The sequence below is a fragment of the Scyliorhinus torazame genome, chromosome 6, assembly GCF_047496885.1.
Source record: "Scyliorhinus torazame isolate Kashiwa2021f chromosome 6, sScyTor2.1, whole genome shotgun sequence".
In the NCBI taxonomy this organism is placed as follows: Eukaryota; Metazoa; Chordata; class Chondrichthyes; order Carcharhiniformes; family Scyliorhinidae; genus Scyliorhinus; species Scyliorhinus torazame.
This window is the reverse complement of record NC_092712.1, coordinates 292,032,655-292,044,665: the sequence shown is the minus strand read 5'-3', so window position 1 is coordinate 292,044,665 and position 12,011 is coordinate 292,032,655. Positions and strand designations below refer to the sequence as shown.

The 12,011-nt window shown below is 46.4% G+C and overlaps 1 protein-coding gene and 1 pseudogene across 2 annotated transcripts in view; one reads left to right on the top strand and one right to left on the bottom strand.

Moving 5' to 3' along the window:
- LOC140425502 (ankyrin repeat and SAM domain-containing protein 6-like) overlaps positions 1-12,011 on the top strand; it is a 72,817-nt gene that overhangs the window by 25,062 nt on the left and 35,744 nt on the right. For both annotated transcript variants that reach the window (XR_011947877.1, XM_072509840.1), the window contains exon 6: positions 4,636-4,858. Coding sequence is in view for 1 of the 2 variants with exons in the window: in XM_072509840.1 (XP_072365941.1) it covers positions 4,636-4,858 (223 nt within the window). In the remaining variant the exon portion in view is untranslated. The remainder of the gene's footprint in view (positions 1-4,635; positions 4,859-12,011) is intronic.
- LOC140425659 (myosin-9 pseudogene) lies at positions 10,553-11,890 on the bottom strand (annotated as a pseudogene).

Here is a 12,011-nt window from a genome sequence, read left to right as displayed (position 1 = left end):
TTTTGTATGCCTCTATTAAGTCTCCTCTTAACCTTCTTCTCTCCAACGAAAACAACCTCAAGTCCATCAGCCTTTCCTCATAAGATTTTCCCTCCATACCAGGCAACATCCTGGTAAATCTCCTCTGCACCCACTCCAAAGCCTCCACGTCTTTCCTATAATGCGGTGACCAGAACTGTACGCAATACTCCAAATGCGGCCGTACCAGAGTTCTGTACAGCTGCAACATGACCTCCTGACTCCGGAACTCAATCCCTCTACCAATAAAGGCCAACACTCCATAGGCCTTCTTCACCACCCTATCAACCTGGGTGGCAACTTTCAGGGATCTATGTATATGGACACCTAGATCCCTCTGCTCATCCACACTTTCAAGAACTTTTCCATTAGCCAAATATTCCACATTCCTGTTATTCCTTCCAAAGTGAATCACCTCACACTTCTCTACATTAAACTCCATTTGCCACCTCTCAGCCCAGCTCTGCAGCTTATCTATATCCCTCTGTAACCTGCTACATCCTTCCACACTATCGACAACACCACCGACTTTAGTATTGTCTGCAAATTTACTCACCCACCCTTCTGCGCCTTCCTCTAGGTCATTGATTAAAAATGACAAACAGCAACGGCCCCAGAACAGATCCTTGTCGTACTCCACTTGTAACTGAACTCCATTCTGAACATTTCCCATCAACCACCACCCTCTGTCTTCTTTCAGCTAGCCAATTTCTGATCCACATCTCTAAATCACCCTCAATCCCCAGCCTCCGTATTTTCTGCAATAGCCTACCGTGGGGAACCTTATCAAACGCTTTGCTGAAATCCATTTACACCACATCAACTGCTCTACCCTCGTCTACCTGTTCAGTCACCTTCTCAAAGAACTCGATAAGGTTCCTGACTAATGCTCGGGGACCTGTACATAACTCCCATCAGGGTCTTTTTACCTTTGCGGTTCCTCAACTCTACCCACCGAGATTCTATGCCTTCTGATCCTATATCGCTCCTTGCTATCGATTTAACTTTATTCCTTACTAACAATGCAACCCCGCCCCCTTTGCCCTTCTGCCTGTCCTTTCGATAGGACATATATCCTTGGATATTTGGATCCCAGCCCTGATCCCCTTGCAGCCACGTCTGTGATGCCCACAACATCGTACCGGCCAATTTCAATGTGCGTAACAAGCTCGTTTACCTTGTTCCGTATACTGCGCGCATTTAGGTACAACACCCGCAATCCTGCATTGGCCACCTCCCTTTTCACACACTCCTCAGTCACTGTACTCTGTACTGTGGCGCTTTTTGATTTTTGACTATGGCTTACACTTTCCCACTTGCGCCTTTTGTTTCTGGCTCCGTTTTACCCCCCCCCCCCCCCCGACTTCCTTCCTCGGATCCCATCCTGCTGCCACATTAGTTTAATCCCTCCCCAACAGCTGTAGCAACCCCCCCCCGGGCCATCGGTTCCAGTCCTGCCCAGATGCAGACCGTCCGGTTTCTACTGGTCTCACCTCCCCCAGAACCGGTTCCAATGCCCCAGGAAATTGAATCCCTCCCTCTTGCACCACCTCGAGACATGCAATCATCCTATCTATCCTGTGATTCCTACTCTGACTAGCTCGTGGCACTGGTAGTAATCCTGCGGTACTACCTTTTGAGGTCCTACTTTTTAGTTTAACTCCTAACTCCCTGAATTCAGCTTGTAGGACCTCATCCTGTTTTTTACCTATATCGTTGGTGCCTATGTGCACCACAACAGCTGGCTGTTCACTCTTTTCCCCCCCCCCCCCTCCCCCCCAATGTCCTGCAGCCACTCCGAGCCATCCTTGATCCGTGCACCAGGGAGACAACATACCATCCTGGAGCCTCGATTGCGTCCGCAGAACCGCATGTCTCCTCCCCTTACGATTGAGTTTCCTATCACTATAGCCCTGCCATATTTCTTCCTGCCCTCCTGCGCAGCAGAGCCAGCCACGGTGCCATGAACCTGGCTGATGCTACTTTCCCCTGGTGAGCCATCTCCCTCAACAGTATCCAAAGCGGTACATGTGTTTTGCAGGGAGATGACCGCAGGGGTCATGTGCACTGCCTTCCTACTCTTGCTCTGTCTTTTGGTCACCCATTTTCTATCTCCCTCAGTAACTTTGTGTGACCAACTCGCTAAACATGCTATCCACGACGTCCTCAGCATCGCAGATGCTTCAAAGTGAGTCCATCCGCAGCTCCAGAGCCATCAACGGTCTAACAGGAGCTGCAACTGGAAACACTTCTTGCGCGTGAAGGAGCCAGGGGCAGTGAACGTGTCCCTGAGCTCCCACATTGCACAGGAGGAGCATAACACGGGTCTGGGATCTCCTGCCATGTCTTAAACTTTAGGTTAACTTGTACAACTACAATTCCAAAAAACGAGTGAGTGGGTTAACCTTGTTAACCTTTACTGCACAATTCTAGATTAATTTAAATCCTTGAAATTTAAAAAGGAACTTTTACTGATTCAATTCCCACCGAGCTTCAAATTCCCGAACTCACTCTTCGCTGTGCCTCACTCTGGCTGTGCCTTCTCTGACTCACTGCGAGTGAGTTAAAGTTGCTCTTTTTAAATTGGCCTGAGTTGCTCCCCTTCCCCTGCTTTTAGATCAAAGTAGCATAAGGTGACTGACAATTAACTGCCAACCAGTTATGTGAGTGGGTGGGGCAGCCCCTTGTTAACCTTCACTGCACAATTCTAGATTAATTTAAATTTCTGAAATAGTTATGTAAAGGGAAGAGCATGCATCAGTCTGCAGTGGGTATGGAGCACAGTTTCATTCTTAGAAAATGATAAAACCCATTTTTCTATAACTTCTTCCCAAATCCTTTCAGCTGCCATATACACCGTTTCACTAAATCAAAAGCAGCACACCTTGGAATGCGTGCATCTGAAAGTTATTGCATCACTTGGTCAAAAAGATCATATTACTATTAAGTTAATCATTTAATAAATGGAAAGCAATGAAAATCCGATCCATCGAGTAGACAAATTGAAAAGCATCTAACCAGCAGCAGCCAAATATCATCAAACCATGCCCAACAACGAAGACAAAACAAACCAGTCAGATTGTTGAAATAATTCATAATTATTAACTGCCATTTTCCTTGTCCCACAGCTGAGTTTATACAGCTAGTAATAACTTGCATAATATAACAAACACATAACAAAATTCAAACTTCTCCCTGTGTCTGCGTGGGTCTCACCCCCACAACCCGAAAGGATGTGCAGGGTAAGTGAATTGGCCATGCTACATTGGCCCTTTATTGGGGAAAAAGTGTTGGGTACTCTAAATTATTTTTTAAAATTCCAAGCTTACCCCTTGAACAAGAAAGAGAAGCCTGCTTTTGTTCCTTGAATCCTAGAGCTTAAACTGAAAATTTAATTTGGTGCAGAAGACTTCTGTGATGCAAGTTTTTGGCTCTACTATAGATAGACCTGCATTGCACAGTCCATGCCGCTTGGCAACCATGTAACAAAGGGCTAGGGAGTTTTTGCCATAAAATCTGTTTATAATTGTGGCAGATTCTTTCCTGCTCCTGAATGACTGTATTATGTCAAACAAAAATGGGGTAATTTGTTGAAGACAGAAATTTTGAGCTAAAGGTTTTTGGAATGATGTTCTTGTCTATATTGCTGAGAGTACTTGTGTCTCTGCTTTAAAATAAATGGCTGTTTAAAAGGGTTGCAAACTTGAAATCCAGTGATGCCACACAAGTTCAGATGGAGAAGCAAAGAGTAACAAAATACGGACTTTTGCCTTTAGAATGCCCATTTTCTATTGATATGCCATTGGTTCCTCTGAGACACAGTGATTCAAAAGTAACTTAACTGATAGATGCAGGCATCGATCATATGGCTCCAATATAAAACTGCCTAAAATTATTGGTGTGGAGTTTACAAGGGATGCCATGAGCAAAATGCGCTGGATACACATTCCGTTTTGCCAAGCTGTGTGCCTACAAACTCCACATAAGGTCAAACATAAAACTTCCTATGAATCTGTACATTCAAGCATTTGGTGAACGCCTGCCAGCATTGCAAAACAGCGATTCACAGGAATTGTTTTTGACGTATCTTCACACTCTCTCTATTTTTGTTACGTTTTGGGGGAATGGTGGGGAGGGACTCGACTCGATGACATTTGCCTTGCTTTTCAGGTGGGCTTGAGCAACACTTGCAAATACTCAATTCCAGCATGTAGGGCAACTAAGAAGCAGCTTATATTTACTTCTGGTTGTGGACCGACTCTAGTCTGCAAAAAGGCTGTTGTTGTCTTTTCATACACAGTTTTGCCCTCTTTAAAGCAAATCCAACTTTTGAACACCGTTTTCCAGACCTTTTTTCCCCCGGAACCATAAACTACAATGTGTCTCTTTTTGTACAGTCTACCAGAGTCAAGAGGTTTCCAGCTTCCTTAAAACCACTTGATTACCTTTCCTGGTAAATGGATGTCTCTTCCGTGGAAAGCAATCCAATTTCTTGCACAATCCTTTCAGGGACAGTGTCTTTTAAAATATGTTTCTGGAATATTCTTGGTCCAACCATTCTATGATTGCAGTATTTGTGATAATGGAAATAATTGATGTTTTCTCTATTCTGTGCAGTCTTGGTGGAACAGAATGTCCAACAGATTCCGTAAACTAAAACTGACTCGCACACTCAGACATGGCTTTTCCACAAACCGGCTTGCCCCGTTTCTCGATGAGCCTAAGATGGGACTGGATGTAACAATGACAGCCAGCCTGAAGGATGACCACAGTCGCTCAGCAGTAATCATGCCTACAGCCAATACTGATTCAGCTTGGGCATCAAAAAGAAAAGACGGTGGTAAGGAAATGGATTTTTAAAAATAAACATTTGTATGATGCCAGAAAGATAAACTGTAAAGCTTGCAATTAGTAATTTCTGCTTTAATGCTGAACTTAAACCTGTGTCATAGTTGATTAAAATTGACAATAACATGGTAATAAATCTGCTACATGTTAAGAACCTGTTCAATGATGGATGGGTTACCTGTTAATGTGAATCATATCGCTTTGTGTCTTATCCAAGGGTTGTATTCACAAATCTTTCCAAGTCCTTGCTCTTCCATTTAGATTTTTAAAACAAATTTACAGTACCCAATTCCTTTTTCCCATTATGGGGCAATTTAGCGTGCCCAACCCACCTAGTCTGCATATCTTTTGGGTTGTGGGGGCAAAACCCATGCAAACACGGGGAGAAAGTGCAAACTCCACACGGACAGTGACCCAGAGCCGGGGTTGAACCTGGGACCTCGGCGCCGTGAGGCAGCAGTGCTGACCACTGCATCACCGTGCTGTCCTTTAGATTTTTTTTTTAACCAAAGGGTATGAGTTATGCAGTAAGTTACTGGGATAGTTATTAAAGTAGGCAATATGGATTGTTTTAGGACATGATGGATTTGTGCTGGGATACCGGACCGGACCCCCACTTCTCGCAGTATATGTGAGAAAAGGATACTTCACCCCAGGAGTGATGACACAGACTAATATGTATTTATGTTAAAACAACTTTAAATTTAAACACAGAGCTAACCACATTAACATCAAAGAAATAGCACTGGTTCTTAAATAAAAGGAAAAACTTGAACGTTAATTTATCTTTACGTGACACTTAATTCCAATTAAGAAACCCAATACAGTTCAAATGCCACTTCTTTAGTTAACACAACAGGTTTACTTGCGGTCTTCTGTGTAGTACTTTTTAGAGAGACCCTTTCCAGAGCAGTTCCAATACACTTCTGTCCTGTTGGACTCAAATCCTATGGCAAACTCTTGTTCAACTTAGTCTTTTTGTTAAGATAACAACAGCAACGGGATTGAGTTTGTTCTTTTATAAGAAAATAAATTTAGAGTACCCAATTATTATTTATTTATTTATTTATTTATACTTTTTCAATAAACTTTATTTGTAACACATTTGTGGTAACATCCATAAGCCACGGTTACAGTTCGGTTTAGCGGCACTGGTGTGACACATGCTTAAGGCACTTTTATAAAAATATGAGTGCGTGCGTTTTTTCCTGTTTTAAATATATATTTGGTCCTTAAAAGAATCACAGGAAATTAAGCCATTTTACAAATCCAGTAAAGCCAACAGATTATCAAAAACCGTTACCAATACAACTATGAAGCAATACTCATTTGGATAAAAATGAATATATATATCAATGCATTTCCTTTCAACAGTCTTCTTGGACGTCATTGCACATTTAAAACCTTTTCAGAGAAATCTTGGAACTGGCCAGGTTTGGTTTATGTCTGCAGTGTTGGACGAGCATGTAACCCCTCTCCCAGTGTCAGTACTGTGGCCCTGTACAGCACCAGCACCGGAGCAGTGTTAGACGAGCATGTATCTCCTCTCCCAGTGGCAGTACTGTGGCCTGTACAGCACCAGCACTGGAACCGTGTTAGACGAGCATGTATCTCCTCCCCCAGTGCCAATGCTGGGCCGTGCACAGCACCAGTACTGGGGCAGTGTTAGACGAGCATGTATCTCCTCTCCCAGTGCCAGTACTGTGGCCCTGCAAAGCACCAGCACCGGAGCAGTGTTAGACGAACATGTATCTCTTCTCCCAGTGCCAGTCCTGTGGCCTGTACAGCACCAGCACAGGAACAGTGTTAGACGAACATGTATCTCCTCTCCCAGTGCCAGTACTGTGACCTGTACAGCACCAGCACTGGAACAGTGTTAGACGAGCATGTATTGCCTTTCCCAGCACCAGCACTGTGGCCCTCTGGCATAGGGATTTGAAAACAGATATTCTGAACCAAGCAGAACGCTTCATAAATAGCTGGCTTAGGTGAGGGTTGAAATTCTCTATCCTTGTGGCCAAGATCTTAGCCAGCAGCTTGGCATTCACAATTAGTAACGAGGTTGGCCTGTAAGACCCACACTGTTCAGGGCCCTTCTCCCATTTGAGTGAGACTGAGGCCTGAGACATTGTAGGGGGGAGGATACCCTTCTCTCTAGCCTCATGAAAGGTCCTCATCAGCAGTGGACTCAATATCTCTGAAAATTTCTTTAAAAATTCCACCGGAAAGCCATCCGGTCCCGGAGCTTTGCCCGACTGCATGCCCTCCAGGCCCTTAATGATCTCTTCTATCTCGATCAGGGCCCCCAGGCCCCCCTCCACCCTCGGGAACCTCAACTGGTCCAGAAATTCCCTTCCGCTCCCGCCGGGGGTTCCGACTCATATAATTTGCTGTAGAATTCCTTAAAAACTTCATTCACCCCCTCCGGGTCCAAGACCAAGATACCCTCCTTATTCTTCACTCCACCAATCTCCCTGGCTGCCTCTCTCTTCCTAAGCTGGTGTGCCAGCATTCTGCTTGCCTTCTCCCCATACTCATAAACCACCCCCTTAGCCTTTCTCAGCTGTTCTACCGCTTTCCCTGTGCTCAACAATTCAAACTCTGTCTGTAGCTTGCACCACCCCCTCAGGAGTCCCACGTCCGGGGCCTCCGCATAACTCCTATCCACCTGAAGTATCTCCTCCACCAATCTCTCCCTCTCCACCCTTTCCTTCTTTTCTCTATGAGACCAGATCAATATTAGTTCCCCTCTAACAACTGTCTTCAGGGCTTCCCAGACCGTCGCTGCCGATACCTCTCCAGTGTTGTTTGTTTCCAGGTAGTTCTGGATACTCTTATTTACTCGCCCGCAAACCGTCTCATCCGCTAACAACCCCACATCCAGTCTCCACGGCGGACGCTGCCCTCTCTCCTCCCTAAGCTGCAAATCCACCCAGTACAGGGCATGGTCCGAGACTGTAATCACCTAGTATTCCGTCCCCGCCACCTTCGGGATCAACGACCTGCCCAGAACAAAAAAGTAAATACGGGAATAAACTTTGTGGTCGTGGGAGAAAAAGGAAAACTCCTTTACTCTCGGCCGTGTAAACCCCCAGGGGTCTATGCCCCCCATCTGCTCCATAAAGCCCTTCAACTCCTTTGCTGCCGCCGGCCACTTCCCTGTCCTGGATTTTGAGCGGTCCAATTCATGTTCAATAACCGTATTTGACCCCCCCATGATCAAGTTGTGTGACTCAAAGTCCGTGATTTTGCCTAACACACGCCTCATAAAATCCACGTCGTCCCAGTTCGGGGCGTAGACATTCACGAGCACCACTCGGATCCCCTCCAGCTTCTCACTCACCATTATATACCTACCCCCTTTATCAGCCACATTTCTCCCACCTCAAATGCCACTAGCTTACTGATTAAAATTGCTGCCCCCCCCCTGGTCTTTAAGTCCAGCCCTGAGTGGAACACCTGACTAACCCAACCCTTCCTTAATCTCATCTGGTCTGTGACCTTTAGATGTGCCTCCTGCAGCATTGCCACGTCTGCCTTTATTCCCTTTAAAATGCGCGAACACGTGTGCTCTCTTCACTGGCCCATTCAGACCTCTCCCGTTCCACGTAATCAGCCTGGACGGGGGGCTACCCCCCCCCCCCCCCCCCCCCCAATCCCCACCGACTAGCCATCACCCTTTTTAGGCCAGCCCCGAGCCCATGCCCCCCCGCTTCCATGCCCCCCCCCCCCCGCTTCCCCGAGCACCCCTTTAAGCAGCAGTCACCTCTGACCTCCCATTTATTCCTTGAAAATAATTTCTCCCTTGCCAGCAAAGCAGCCACACCCCCTCTCCCACCACAGCACCAGAAACCTAATCTCCCAAATAAAACACCAACTCAACACTAGCTCACCCCCACCACGCTTCTGAGAGTCGGCTGATCCATGCTGACCCCGCTAACCCCCGCCCCTGGCGCGTATCAGACTATCACCTTATTGTTCGGACCCCTCTCCCCACATAGCAAAAAACCTATTTACAGGATCACATTCCCCAGTAAGTAAACAACAGCTCTCAAGAAAACATTAACATAACCACAAAGCAGGACAGACACACTCACTTATAACAAAACCCAGTCTCCCGAAGGATAATGCTAACTTCAGGCCCACCCCTCCCCCCGCGGTATCAACTCCCTGCTTAGCAAAGCGCCCTCCAGCCCACTCTCTTGACCAAGGCTAAATAAAATCTTATTTAAAAACCGAACACAATTACAAACCACCGCCACATCCCATCTTCGAAGCTTAATTGTTTTTTTTAGCTCAAGTCCAATTTCTCTTTAATAAATGTCCAAACATCATCTGCTGACTCAAAATAGTAGTGTCAATCCTCATGCGTCACCCACCGCCTCGCTGGGTATAACACCCCAAACTTCACCCCCTTCTTAAAGAGGGTCGCATTTGCCCGATTGAACCCCGCACGTCTCTTGGCCAGCTCCGCTCCCAGGTCCCGATAGATGCGCACCTCACTGTTCTCCCACTTGCTGCTCCGTTCCTTCTTGGCCCACTGCAAGATGCGCTCCTTATCTGAAAAACGGTGAAAACGAACCACCATGGACCTCGGCGGGTCATTCGCCTTGGACTTCCTTGCGAGGGCTCTGTGCGCTCCATCCAGTTCCAGGGGTTGAGGGAAAGCCTCCGCTCCCATCAACGATTCCAGCATACCCGACACAAATGCTCCCGCATCTGGTCCCTCAATACCTTCAGGAAGGCCAACGATTCTTAAATTCTGCCTCCTGGTCCTGCTCTCCAGTTTCTCCTGCATCTTCTTGCGGTGGTCATCTAGCACCTCCACCTTGTGCTCCAGTACAGTTATCGTGTCCTCTTGCTTGCAGAGTTTTAACTCTATCTCCTGAATCGCTTTCCCCTGGGCCACCTGACACACGACCGTTTGGTCGATCGATGCTTTCATCAGGTCAAGCGTATCCCTTTTTAGCTCGGCAGAGCAACTCTTGAAAAACTCCATCTGCTGCTCCTTCGGCCAGTGGGCTGCCACTCCCTGGTCCTTGCTGTCTGCCATGCTTCATCGCACTGCCAGCGCCACTCGCTTCCCTCTATCGGGACTAATTCGTTTCACACGACCACTTATGGTCCAGCTATCCATACATCGGGGGGAGGGAGGGGAGGGGAGAAATCCTCCTTACTATTGCTCACTCCACCGATTTATTTCATAAAGTCCACAAAAATCTGGGGGAAAAAGGTCCGAAAGTCCGTTTCAGGTGGGAGCTATCAAATGTGTGACCTACTCCTCCATGGCCGCCACCGGAAGAGACAAAAACTCTTAAGGAAAGTGAGAAGGACTGCTCCATGGGCTCAATTCCAGGCCAAGCTGGGTCACAAGCTGAGAATTGCAGAGTTGTGATTATTTGAAGAAATATAATTCCACATCGGGTTAAGTCGTAACCCTCCATCGCTGGGTGCACATGTGATGAGCCTTGTTCTTCCTGATGCACAATAACTGTACTATGCTATTAGCACATTACAGCATTATTCAGAAAGATGTTATAGAAAGCTGAGGAGGGAAAAAAAGAGGGAAAGAGTGCCCTGATGTTACCTGTTGCAGATAAAATACACAACTACGCATTTTTTAATATCTTAATAAGCAATTGGCCCAATGATGGTGTTTAGACTGTGTAGGTTCGTGTTTTGGCATTTATTCAGCAGCTTTGGAATCTCTGCCATCAGCACAACCTTGGACATCATCAGAGATTTCATCCAGCTTTCTGTCTGCGGTAAGGCGCACAGTGAATCCCACATCTGTACGCGTGAGCTTGCTCTTGAGTGATCTGACTTCATGGGTCATTGCGTCTGCAGTTTCAGAAGTATCTTCCCGCTGTAGTTTTCTGTGTGAAGCATTGGCACGCAAGGCTTCCTCTTCTGCCTCCTCCAGCTGCCGTTACAATTGCTTCAAACGGGAATTGGCTTTCTCACCCTGGTCTTTGTATTGATCAGAATTGCGTCTTTCATCCTCCATCTGCACCATCACCTCCTTTAGCCTCTTATCGGAGCGACGGACCAGCTTACTGGCAGCTTGTCTATCCCAGGTCTCCACATCAAGCTGCTCTTCCAGCTGGGCAATTTTGGCCTCCAGTGCCATGATGTTTGCCTTGTATTTAGATCTGACAGCATTCTCCATCTCCTGCAGCTTGGCTTTCAGCTCTTTGTCCTGACGATCTAGTTGCTGCCGAGCATTTTCAGCCTTTTGCTGCGTTCAGCAGAAAGATCAGCATTTATCTGGTCAACTTGGAGAATTGCTTTTCTGAGGCGATCATTGGCCATTTCAGCATTGTCTGCTGCTCCTCTACTTCCTCTTCTAGCTGAGCAATCCTGGCCTCAAGGTGCCTCTTCTCGTCCAGAGCCAAAGACTTTCCAGAACTATTGCTGGCAATCTCCTCAGCCAGTTCATCTCTCTCCTGCTGTATCAGCCTCTTGGCACGCTCTACTGCAGCAAGCTCCTCCTGCATATGAATTATTTTGTCTCAAGTGCTTTCAGCCTCTTTTCATTTTCTTTGGATTGGGCCAGGATTTCCTCTCGAGAGCTGCGAGCATCTTCCAGTTCACGCTGGTAGTCTTTGAATTGTTTATTTTTTTTCCAGTTAAGGAGCAATTTAGCGTGGCCGATCCACCTACCCTGCACATCTTTGGGTTGTGGGGGTGAAACCCACGCAGACTTGAGGAGAGTGTGCAAACTCCACATTGCATAGTGACCCAGAGCCGAGAGATGAGTTCTTTCTTAAGCCTACGACACAAAATAACCAGTATGTGTACACCAAGCGTATCACTTCGGAAGTAGCAACTCTCAGTTGTGAAACTTGACACTTCTTGTCCTGGCTTTGGCGACGCTGCCTCTGTACAAGGACCTCCCTTGTCCTTATCTTGCCTGCAACTGATTTGAGAAGAAACAAACATACTTACCTTGATTAATTGTCATCTTTTTCCAATTCTGTGTTTCATACCCTCCATTTCCTGTGGTTTTGCTAGATAATGGCATGCATTGTTAGCAATGGGCAAAGTCAATTCCTGTTCTGTTGGGTGTGCAGCACTTTCATATCATTGAATCGGAGCATTTTACAGCAGTTGAAAAATTATTAATATGAATGAAGTGTTATTTG